This window comes from Ornithorhynchus anatinus, chromosome 16 (genome assembly GCF_004115215.2).
Source record: "Ornithorhynchus anatinus isolate Pmale09 chromosome 16, mOrnAna1.pri.v4, whole genome shotgun sequence".
Lineage (NCBI taxonomy): Eukaryota > Metazoa > Chordata > Mammalia > Monotremata > Ornithorhynchidae > Ornithorhynchus > Ornithorhynchus anatinus.
Genome location: NC_041743.1, coordinates 9,045,700 through 9,058,229, shown reverse-complemented (window position 1 = coordinate 9,058,229; position 12,530 = coordinate 9,045,700). Strand labels below are relative to the sequence as shown.

The 12,530-nt window shown below is 47.1% G+C and overlaps 1 protein-coding gene across 3 annotated transcripts in view; it reads right to left on the bottom strand.

The window, feature by feature from the left end:
• Positions 1-2,097: 2,097 nt before the first annotated feature.
• Positions 2,098-12,530, bottom strand: part of FAM163A (family with sequence similarity 163 member A) — a 39,753-nt gene continuing 29,320 nt past the window's right edge. For 2 of the 3 annotated variants that reach the window (XM_001515932.5, XM_039914295.1), the window contains 4 exons: positions 8,100-8,190; positions 7,496-7,518; positions 4,467-4,581; positions 2,098-3,461 (listed from right to left, as the gene is read on the bottom strand). In XM_001515932.5, the coding sequence (XP_001515982.2) occupies positions 3,078-3,461; positions 4,467-4,559 (477 nt within the window). In that variant the 5' untranslated portion in view covers positions 4,560-4,581; positions 7,496-7,518; positions 8,100-8,190 and the 3' untranslated portion in view covers positions 2,098-3,077. Of the gene's footprint in view, positions 3,462-4,466; positions 4,582-5,354; positions 5,421-7,495; positions 7,519-8,099; positions 8,191-12,530 lie in introns of all 3 variants that reach the window. The other variant, XM_007668948.4, reaches the window with a different exon arrangement.

The window sequence follows — 12,530 nt, the reverse complement described above, 5'->3', positions numbered from 1 at the left end:
AATCAATCTAGAGTCATAGCCAAGTAAGAAAAGATGCAGAATAACAACAGGAGAGCTGGTGCATGAAGGAGTTGACTGTAGTGGCACTGTGGTCTTAAGGGCTGCTCTTAAAGTGTGAGCAGCGGCTTAAGGGTAGGAATGGAAAGCAAGCCCTATTCTGTTGGGTTGATGTCACAGCTAATCTGCATTGGGATATGGTGGGGTTGTCACTTGTTTGAAATCAGATTTGGGCAGCCACAATTACCTGGGTCTTCCAAGCATCAAAACCCTGCTTTGGTCTCACTTGCTAGGATCTCTCAGGCAAAAGCAGGATTTCTACATAAGCATAGTTTATGGATATGGGAGCCAAAGGGAGGGGTAACTTGCTCAGGGGCAGAGAGGCGAAGAAGTGGCTCATGGTGATAGGGTGGTGCAGCCCAGGCTGCTGTCCAGAGTGTTCTAAGTAAAGACCCAAATGAAATAGGGTGGGGCCTGTTGGCTGTCACGGTGAATGTGTGTACATCATAATCCCATGTGAGATGGTTCTTTGCAGAAGGGGTCTTGAAGTCAAGCCATCCCAACCCCAGAGTGTGGTCTTCTTGGGGCTAGGAAGTGAGGCTAAATGGGCAGTCAAGCTAAAGCAAGAAGAATGTTGTGAAACAAGAAGACTTAATGATGGGGATCCAAAGGGAGACTAGATAGGAAAGGCTGCAAGAAGTAGCACCATGGACAAATGAAAATACGGTAGCGACATTTGAATTTTCCAAGGGCAGGAGAGGACACTGACATTATTGGGTAAGAACAAGGTTCCAACTGGCTCAGTGGATTGGTGCAGGGCTACAGAATGAACCAGTCATTAGTACCGATCCATCATATGCCAGTGAGGGTTTTAGGACTCTTTGGGCCTGAGTGGGAGACGCATTCATCGAAGCCACGGCCTGTAGTTGGCCCGTACCTGAGAGCCCAAGGATCACCCAGACTGCTGTGCCCTCAGTAATGTGAGGCCAATTAACGGGCTTTAGGCCTGTGTACTTTAGTTCCATTTACAAGGAAAACAGAGGTATGCCCAATTATCATGCATTTTGTGTTCCCACCCACCTTCCATATACCAAAGAAAGCCCCAGGATCTGTCAGCCTGTTTCTTATTCTTTCTCTGCCTAGGATTCTATATGGATGTGATAGTGGGTGGATTAGTCACTCATTTGCAGCAGCAGTTTAGTTCATTGCCTATTAGCTGGATGTATGGAAAGCAGGCTAGGGACTTCTGCTCTGAAAACACAAGCCAGGACCAGGCTGAAGAGGGATGAGCTGACCTTGGTAACAGGATTTAGATGTCAGTGAAGTCTTTGTGAGCAGAAGAGGGTTATGACTTGTAGCAGGAAATGAGGATTCTATATGTCACGTGAACTACTGTAGAACTCCAAGCAATATCGTTCTCATTCATTGCGGTGAGGGAGTGCATGTTACTGATACATTCATGGTTGGGTTAATGAATAGAAAACAAACCCAGTGAGCCAAAATGGCCTTTTTCCACAGTGAAGATTTGGTCCTCTGCCTGTGATGTTACAATTAGTAATGAAAGAAATTGACCTACCTTCATCAGATTTTCAACTCAAATGATGTAAACAATGGGATTTTTACAACAGAAGACAAATCTTTCCACAGTCAGGACCAGTGAGAGAGAAATGATGATGATGGTATTTGTTAAGCTACTATGTGCCAGGCACTGTACTAAGTGCTGGGGTGGACACAAGCAAATCGGGTTGCACATAGTTCCTGTCCTGTGTGAAGCTCACAGTCTCAATCCCCATTTTACCAATGAGGTCACTGAAGCACAGAGAAGTGAAGTGGACTTGCCCAAGGTCACACAGCAGACAAGTGGTAGAGTGGGGATTAAGTGGGAGATCCTACTGAAGCACTTGGGAGGAGGGAATGATGGAGTCAGAGAAGGAGGCATGAGCAACAGACAAGGTTATCATCCAAAATTAGAGCCCGTCTGTCCTCAGTAAAACACTAGAAAGCCCATCAAAGATTAAATTTTAGCCCAGTTATTTTTGTCCATGCACCAAAGGGGCAGGTGGGGTCTAAGACTTTAGTACACAATGGCCAAAAACAGTGTTTTCATAAAAATATTCATCCTTTAAGGACAATACATGCCTTCCTTATGTCTACAGTTTAAGCATTTTTAGGGAATTGGCTTGAAAATCCTCCTTTGAATATGACAGTAGAGTCCTTCCCCAAATCTTTCTTCCAACGATTTTAATTCTTCCATTTCCATTGCTGAGGATGGATTTTCTAAATTTTTAAAAGTCAGAAAATGAAGCACTTTCTTCTGGGAGGGGGGGTTGGAGGACTGGATTAGATTATTTTAAAGGCCCTTTCTTGGCTCTGTGATTATGGGTGTGCCATATGTGTTTGGTGTGAAGACTCACATAACCAGTAATAGGTTTTTCTATTTTTAAATTTGACTATAGGTGCTAGCAGCATTCAGTTACTACAACTACGACGACACCAGATTTTGAAACAAACTGCTGCTAGACTTTCCTCTTAACTTCATCAAACGAGTGTGTCTAAATTCCCACTCTTTAAATGGTGGTACTCTCCATGTTCTCTTTCTTTTCATCTCTTCCATTTCTTGCTCCTGATGTAACACAGGATGCTTTGCTCTCTCTTCGGAGCATATTCAGTCCACCTACCGAGGCATTTAGGGGTTCATGGATGCTGCATTAATTTACAGCCCTCTCTCTCGCTTCTCTCTCAGCTTGAGATGGATTTGTTTTTGTATATAGCCCTCAGGGGATAAGCCCTGCCAGTGAATAGAAATGGCAAAGTAAATACAGTTGCAGGGGGCTACAAAATTGTCCTGTGAGGCAAAGCATCACTCTCCTTCCGTCTGCCATCCTGTAATGCCCTAGCAGGAGCCAGAGCCAGGAGAGTGATGGTTCTGTCACTTAGTGGCATGCACTCCAAGGAACCCCTATTCCACGTGGCGAGAAAAGCCATAGAAACAGATGGATAAAATCCAAGGGGTGGGGGTCCTTTCACTGCTGTACCCTACCCTGCTCCTGCAGCAGTGTTCAGTGGATAGGGGATAGGGGTCACACTTCTGTACTAATAGCCCTTGGGTTGGTAAAAGCCTCTCGTCCAAGGCTGGGCCGGGTCACCGGATAACTGTGGAAGGCCGCCATTTTGAGAGGTGGCCCCACCTCCTTGTAGCAGGTGGGGGTGTAGGTGATCCTCTCCCCGCCATTGCGCACCATGTCAGCAGTCCGGATGTAGAAGGGGGAGCTGTAGGTGGGACAGTAGCTCTGAGCACCCTGCTGCTGCTGGTTGGAGAGCTCGTTGGAAAGAGATGCCATGCCTTGGCCATCCAGGACTTGAGAACTGCAAGCGTTGCAGGTGGACACTCGGGAGTGAGCAGGAAGGTCAGGCTCCTCCTCCTCTTCCTCATCATCAGATGCATCTTTCTTGCAGCAGTAATACTGCCCGGGGGAAGGGGGAGTGAACGAAGCCTGCCGATTAGTGAGAGGTGATGGGCATCCTCCCCCACCTCCTCCCTATATGCCTGGGAATAGCTATGTCTGCAGATGTACACATTTCCATGAACACCCATTACACATATAAGCCCAGAAACCTATCACTGTGCCAACTCCAGCCATGTGGAAAGTTTGCAATACTGCAGTGGAGTTTGTTTGGTGCATATGAAATAGAAGGAGCAAGTGTCCTGGCCGGGCTCTGGCATGACACAGAAAGGGCTGTCATCTTCTTTCTTAGACCAAAATCATGCCTAGCTAAGTTGCCACTTTTTACTTCTCCCACTTCATTCCTCTTCTGAATGGGTTCTACGTGACTAATCCAGACCCATTAGGGATGTTGCCCACTGGCTGCCGGAAATTCAAGAATCAGTGACCAAGAGGAGCAGAACTTCCATGCAATGGAAGTGAGGTGGGGCAATTCTTCTAGGGAGCCAAACTGGAACTTTCTGGGTGAGCTGGGGCTAGGATGTCCCTGGGCCCATTACACTGTCCTCCTCTCTCTCCTGTTCCCCTTCCCTTTAGGGGTTTTACAGAGCTTCCTGACAAAACTTAAATTCTCATTTTCTATTTTGACTAAAGGCCTTTGCCTTATGGAAAGCTCAACGCTCAGTCCCCAAGCTTTCAGTAGGCCCAGAAAGGAACACATAATAACAGAAGTGTATTTGCAGACCAAAGAGAGAGACCTTCCTGAGCAACTGGGAAAAGACAAGAGAAACCCAGCAAGCGATGCACCTGCCCTGTCCCTCGCTCCTAAAACGAGTGGCCCCAAAGCAATGATCTGCAGCACTGAGGCTACTAACTGAATAGCACTCTTTTTCCTACTCTTCCCGTTACTCCCCCGCAACCCGAAACTGAAACTTAATATTCAAAAGAGCGGTCCCCAGCTGAGGGAAAGGGTCTGCCCACAGTAGGCTGACACTCTCTGGATCCAGTCTCCATGTTGGCACTGACCTGGAGCCTACAGTAGCAGAGGACAGCAATGATGCAGAGCAGGATCACGGTCGCAAGGATTCCTCCGGTGATTACGACAGTTCCCGCTGTCATCCGCCCGATTCTCCATCAAACTCTGAAAAGTAGAAGTACTTAGGTTATCCCCTGGGAGCCTTATTTGGGAAGTTCAAGTTTAAGGGAAGCTTCACTGATGCCCTCCCTGCCCCAGACCCCACTAGAAAAAGACGCGAATTGTACCAGGAGCTATGTAAATAGGCCAGCAGTATCTTATTTGTAGCCCCACATCTGGGGCTGTGTACCTGACCAGTTCTAATTGATCATCTGCCTCCTGCCAGGGTCTAGGGGCTTTGACTGTCTAGGTCCCAGAGAGGTTCAAAGTACCCCCAGGGCCAGGGCTAAGGGCAGGAATGCAACTTGCAGCTCTGAGTCACAAATCTGTATGATATCTACCTCTTTCCACCAGCTGGCATATCTCTGGGCAGGTAAGAAAACATTTCAGAGGAAACTCAAAGGTAAAATTAAAGAATCAGTGCCTGGCACATAGTTAGTGCTTAAGAAATACCATTAAAAAAATGTGAGGGCTGGGAGGGGCCTTCATTCCCCTGCCTCCAGGTAGGACTGAGTTTAGGCTGAGTCTAAACAGGCTATCAGACAGTAAAGAGTTCCACAGAAGTAGCACTCTCCTGTCCTGCTTCAGCTCACATCCCCCATCTCTGTAGATGAAGACGTGGAGGGGTTACCCTTTCTCTCTCCTTTTTTCCCACCTTTCTCCTTGAAAGTATGTCATGGGCAGTCACCCAGAGAACATCTGGATTGCCTCACTGAGTCCTCTTGCCACTCCCTGAAATTAAACTCAAAAGATAATCTGAAAGGCAGATGACAGCATACTGTGGTCTGGAGTTGTACAATAGGATGTTCATTAATAGTCTCCCTGGAGGCAGGTTGTCACATCCCCTAACAGGAACAAAAACAAAAAACAGGTGGGGGAAAAATAAACAAGATGGGAGGAATATCCTCTGGCACTGAAGTGGTTAGACAAGATGTAAAAATATAATAAATAAAGTCATGGCTTCTCCTCCGTCTTTCCTAGGCCCTCATCAAGTTCTGTGGCTCAAGTGGAGGCAGCCCGCCTCATGCCTAGTTGAGGGGATGGGATGGTAACACGCACCCTACAGTACAGGGGGCTCACTGGTTCCTTGGCAGACAGTAGCTCAATTTTAACCAGAGGTTAAACTACAGGTTGACCTAATGAAAAGAGCTTGGGCCAGGGAGTCAGAGGTTCTAGGTTCTAATCCCTGCTCTGCCACTTATCTGCTGTGTGACTTTAGGCAACTTCTCCGTGTCTCAGTTACCTCATCTATAAAATGGGAATTAAGACTGTGAACCCTATATGGGATAGGGACTGTGCCCAACCTGATTAACTTGTATTCACCCCAGCACTTAGTAAGTGCCTGGCACATAGAAAGAGCTTAACAAATACCATTGAAGTAAAAAAGTCCCTTGTTCCCACCTGTGTAATCCTGGAGATGGCACAGTGGGATCCCCAGAAAAGAGCTGATACTGCCTGATACTCTTGAGATATTTTCCACTTGAACAGTACATGAAATAGGGTGTCAGTTTCAAGAGGAGTGTTGTGCAACAGCCACTTCATACTGAACTAGGCCTTCAAACCCAATGCCCTGTGGGACACGCCTCACAGCCCGAGGGCCAGCTCAAGCCATTCTGGCACCCTAGATTAAAGGTAGTGATGCAGAAGGCAGTTGAACCTTGAATGAGAAGTGGGAGTTGCAATGAGAAGAGGCAGGTGCCCCAACCCGCTACAGGCAATTGCTGTTGGCCTGTAAGGTAGGGCCAGCCCTACGCAGTTCCCACTGCCCCCAGCCAACTCAGGGCCAGAGAAGATCAGATCATGCCCCACCCTGCCCCAAACTTTCTAGAAGCTCCCAAAGCCTGGATGCAATTCTATTTATATTAATGCTGGTCTTCCCCTCTAGACTGTAAGCTTGTGGGCAGGGAATGTGTCTGTTTATTGTTATATTGCACTCTCCCAAGTGCTTAGTACAGTGATCTGCATACAGTGACCACTCAAAATATGCAATTGACTGACTGGACCCACAGAACAGAGACTTTTTTGTCCCCCTCAGTCCTGAACTTACTTTGGGGAGGGGAAACACGACTGCTGCCCCTGAAATAGTCACTCCCCGGTCTAATACACTCCCAAATTGGGTGCTGCCTCTCTGAATGGCCCTCATATGATTGCTAAGTATTTCATTCAGTGTTTTCTTTGAAACCCCCCTGAAACTAGTTCAGGTCTAGGCCATTATACTAATCCCTGACTTCCTGACTGATAATAATGATAATGGTATTTGTTAAGCAACTACTATGTGCCAGGCCCTGTACTAAGCACTGGGGTGAATACAAGCAAATCAAACCAGACAGTCCCTGTCCCACGTGGGGCTCACAGTCTCAATCCCCATTTTACAGATGAGGTACCTGAGGCACAGAGAAGTGAACTGACTTGCCCAAGGTCACACAGTAGACAAGTAGCAGAGCTGGTATTAGAACCCATGACCTTCTGACTCCCAGGCGTGTGCTCTATCCACCATGCCATGCAGAATGAGGCTAACTCTGTTTCTCTGCTCACCTCAGCAGAGGATACGTCTAGGTCTGAACCAAATAAGTTCTAAACAGTCTCTCAGTTCTCCTCTAGGACCCGGGGAAAGAAAACAAACGGGAGCCCAGCTCTTCAGGAAGACAAAAGGTCAGAGGCACAAAAAGCTTGCCCAGCCAAGTTTCAGTGTCCTTGGATCCCCTCAATCCACTGGCACTACATTGCAAAGTTCACTGCAAAGGCGAAAGCAACCGGGTCACGGGGCGATAAGGGTCTGATCTACTACAGTGCCAGTCATTCATGGAGGGTTTAATGCTGCCAATTTCAGAAACATCAGGGCCAACAGTGCCAAGTAGAAAGGAAGGCGGCAAGAAGGACCGAGAGGGTTCCCGTGATCAAAGTGAACAAGGGTACTCACGTTCAATGAAGGGTGCGTTGGACCTGCAAGAGAAAGGGAGGAAGGGGTGAGGCAAATTCAACCCATTTCTGGCTCACCGGTTATACTTCCGATCCACCACCAGGGGGCTACAAACCAAATGAGTTCATTCATTCCATAGTATTTATTGAGCACTTACTATGTGCAGAGAGCACTGTACTAAGCGCTTGGAACGGACAATTCGGAAACAGATAGAGACAATCCCTGCCCAATGACGGGCTCACAGTCGAATCGTTCTGTAAGGCCGTTGCCAGCCAAGGAGACCTCACTCAAGCCAGGCTGACATTAACTACGAGAGTTAGAGCAAAGTCTTCCATGTGGCAGTTCTGAAAATGGATTGAGCGTGAAGGGAAAAGGGGTTTTCTCTACGAAATACTTGGGGGTGAATTTAAAGGGCAGCCCCCTCTCCACTTCCCACTGATGGTCAATACTTTTCAAGAAAAGGTTGACCAGATCACATAGGAGTCTTGTCCACTCCTGGCAAAAGAGTAGGTAGGGGGAGACCTTTAAGAAGGGTCTTGCTTTTCCAGCCTGGGCTTGGAGGTAGGAGGCTCATATATGTCATAGACTTCAGCTGGATACTTACACTGAAAACTGCTGGATTAATGTCACTGTATTGACAGCTAGACGGAAGAGGGCAGCAACTGGCCAAACTTCTCTGCTAAGAGCATCTGTCTCTAAAAAAAAAAGAGAGCCCAACAGTGAGGAAAAGGGAAAAGAGGCAGAAGTGGAAGTAAGAGAAAGCAAAAGGGCATTAACAGGTTTACACAGATTTCTCTCCATGAACATGGGCTCTAGGCTCCTGAGATGTTGGAAGGCCTGGCATAGTCTTAGGGTTTCTGAAGGTCCAGTGTTGTCTTTACTTCACAGAACTCCTCAGATATCAAGCTACTCCACTTTGGCCCACAGGGGGATGTGGACAGAAGCAGCGATACGGGAATCCTTCTTGGGATAATACTAGCCAAAACAACATTCTGATCTCAAGGGCATATCGGGTCCCTGGTACAGCAACACACTAAGCTAGGGGTGCCAGAATAGTCACATTATGGCTCAGAGCCTTGGCCTCTGCCTGCATGAGTGGAAAACCTGGTCTGGTCAGCACTCCAGATCCTCCTCTACTTTTGGAATGATGAGTTCTGGCCGAGTATGATGACTGAACTCTGTGGTGTATCCCCGAGGGAGGAAACTATCATGTGGCTCTTTCCAGCATCCTGTGGCCACTACCAGAGAGAGAATACTGGGCTGCATCTACCATTGATATGACTCAGCAAAGGACAAATATGAAGACCAAACTGTGTGGTATTTATATGAGAGTGAATGTCAGGGAGAGATTCACCACTGACCTGAAGTGGATCTGAAGTGGAGCTGGATGTGTGAATGAGATTCTTTTTTCCTTCTCCCTTGATAAATTTATTTTTCTTCCCTCCTGAAATGCTATGTCCACCTTTGCCACCCGCAGAAATCTCTTCAGAGGCATGAAGAGGCCTCATAATTTCAAGGTTAACAGACATGGGCTTTTAAAGTAGATCCCTAAAGCAGGTCATATACTAAAGCAGCTGTGGGCAAAGACCTGAAAAAGGTCTTGCTTTTCAGGATGTATGCTTTTCAGGGGAGAATAGAGAGTACGCTGAGGGGCTAAGGAGTGATACTCCTGGGGAGCTGGTAAGATTTTCAGAAGTTAGTAAGTAGGTGGGACCTAGGCAAAGCCCTATGGGATGAGATGAAGGTGACCTTTCAGGCTCATTTTTGAGGTGTCATGGCAGACAAGTTGGGGAAGAAGAAACAGAGTTCTTGTTGAGAGACAGTTTGGCAGGATCAACCCTCAGGAGGGTTTTTTTAAAAATGGTATTTATTAGCAGCACTTACTATGAGCCAAACACTGTTCTAAGCACTGGGGGAGATTCAAGGTAATAAGATTGAACAACATCCATGTCACTTGGGGCTCACAGTGTTCATCCCCATTTTACAGATGAGGTAACTGAGGCACAGAGAAGGTTGATGCCCTGCAGCCATTATGCTGGCATAGCCTAGGGGCACCGCACTGATCTAGATGGGCTTCTGTTCTTGCAGCCCACTTAACTTCAACTCCAACAAGGCTGGGTTTATCTCATCGCTCCCAATAATGCTGGCAAGAAATACCAGGAGCAGCTGGCCCAATCACATGTAATTAACAGTCCTCCGCCCCACTCCATGCCCCCAGTCCCCTCAGGAGCACAAGTTAATTGAGTGGGACCCAAGCACCGGCTGATCTCAATTTCACCCCATTCAATCAGGTCTTGGTCAATTACGTATTGACAGAACACGATAGCAGTGTGGAGAAAGGGGCAGCTAAGTGACCCTATTGCCTTTTCCCTCCAGGCAGTGGCTCATGTAACCCGACTGGAACCAATTGTGAGGATGAGGGGAAAGAGACAAGAGGAGTTGAGAGGAAGGGATGTGGGGAGGGGAAGAGAAGAGGAGAGAAGGGAGGAGGGGAGGAAGTGTTGGGGAGGGGGCATCAGTGTGGAGATGGTGGCTAAGTGACTGGCTGTTGGAGTGTGAGGGTGATGGGGCATTGGAATTGTGGTCAAAAGAGTGGGAGAAGTGATTGGTCCCCTCCACACCCAGAAGTAGGGCCGTCCGTAGGATATGACAAACAAGGGCAAATGTGCTGGGTCCCACACCACACGAGGAGCACAGTCGCAAGGTCCAGGTCCAAATCGGCTCCTGGAACCAATGAGCTCACAGGTTGAGTTTCAAAACAACGGCAGGAGGAGTATTCCAAAAGGCAGAACTGCCGCACCAGTAAGTGATTCTTCTCTTTATTCCTTCCTCCCCAACCTCCTCCCAATTCCCTTCCCCAGGCTAGCCTGATACTCTGAGCCCCACAGTGCCTGAGGACAACCCTGTCAGGGAGAACGTGACTCAGTTGCAGATGGGCACAGTGAGCTGCAAAGAACCTGACTCTGCTTCAGAACAGGATAGAGGGTCCCTGAATGTGGCTTGTTTGATCTCCAATCATCTTCTGTTCCCAAAGCTCTACTGCCCTAATGCCTGGATAGTTGATGCCTTAAATCAAAACAAACCTCCTACCTAGGGTTAACAGACTGTATGAGAGAATGTGGGCTAAGGGTGAAACCAGAATGACTGTTCAGTTCTTTTTCTACACTCTCTGTTACTCTACAATCTAGCCAAATTGCCCCATGTTTCATTTGTCAATGATTTCTAAGATTGCATATATTAAGAATGCATTCTTAATACATAGATTAAATAGATAATATGAAATGAATTTTCCATGCTTTCTGAACTAACTTCGAGTTCTTCATCCAAAGGTAAAAAAACCAATAATTTAGAAGAAAAATTAAGAAGTGACAGAGGCAGCCCTATGGAATGAAGGGGACAAGGCAGCTGCATAAAATAGGCCATCTGATTTCCAACCCATTCCCCTATTTGCGCAATTTATGTACTAAATCTCCATTGATACCTGCTGGCTTTGTCATGCCAGTCAGATCCCTGAAATTGAATCTTAATGCACATGGGGCAATGTCTGCTGGGATGGGAATGGGTGTAACACATTACACTCGTATCTACAATTTCACGGCAGAGGCATGGAATTGGATTTCTCCAATATAGCTGGGAAATATTCAAACCCTATGCCTGAGATGTCCTGGGCACCTACGTGCTCTTCCCACCAGCCTCTCCCAACCCCCCTAGATCTGCCCAGACCTAGTAGTCATTTCTGTGCTCCTCTCAGTCTGGGTGATAGACGTATTCTAACCAAGGTCAGTCAGGCAGCCACATTTATTGGAAAGTCCATTCACTGAACACAGCAGCTGACACTACTTGGAAGCCTAAAACAGACAGAAAAGGCAGCTAGCAACTCTTTTAGGTATGACATTCCCTGAAAATTACTCAAAGTTTGGGGCAATAAGCCAAATACTACTTCGGTTTAATTCTCCTTGCCCTATTCTTCTCCCCTTCCTCACCTTCCAGATTAACAAAAAAAAAGAATCTTTGCAGATTCCTGAGAGTATCAGAGAGCCTGACTAGTATCAGTCAGGATCAAGGGCCGTTACCCCCATTTTTCAGAGAACACTACTGAGACCATAGAGTCTAGACTGCGAGCCCATTGTTGGGTAGGGATTGGCTCTATCTGTTGCCTATGGAGTCTATGGAGTCTTTATTTGTCACTATAAAAGGCATTCAGGGCTCTGGTTTCTTGGTAGTTGTTGCCCAGAGCAAGCTGGATGAAACATGGTAGACTTTAAAAGGAAAAGGGGAAACTGACATCCAAGAAACTAAGGAGAGAGAGCCCAAATATAGCCAGAACCCAGAGGTTAGAGTGGCAGGAAACTTCCTACGAATCATGTTTTGATGAAGAGGAGCCCGGACTAAGAGTCAGGATACTTAAAGTCACACAGCTGACTAGTGGTGGAGCCTGGATTAGAACCCACAACCTCTGACTCCCAAGCCTTTCTACTAAGCCAAGCTGCTTCTCAAAATAATAGTATTTGTTAAGCGCTTACTATGTGCTAGGCCCTGTACTTAGCACTGGGCTTGAAACAGGCAAATCGGGTTGGACAGTAAAGGCTGTAAACTCCTTGAGGGCGGGGATCCTTTCTACGAACTCTATTGTATTATACTCTCCCAAGGGTGTGCCTGGCACACAGTAAGCACTCCATAACCCTGACCGATTGGAAGAGATGTTTCCCAATGCTAGCATCCTGATCTGTTGAAGCATTTTGCAAGGGAAATAGCATGACCTAGTGGACAGAGCCCGGGCCCTGCGAGTCACAAGGACCTGGGTTCTAATCCCAGCTCCACCTGTCTGCTGTATGACCTTGGGCGTCACTTCACTTCCCTGTGTCTCTGTTTCCTCATTTGTACAATGGATATTAAGGCTGTGAGACCCACGTGGGACATGGGCTGCATCCAGCCTGGTTAGCTGGTATCTTCCTAGTGCTTGGTAAGGTACTAGCAAATAGTAAGTGCTTAAATACCATAAACAATCTCGACACATTTCAACCTGGGGCAGAGT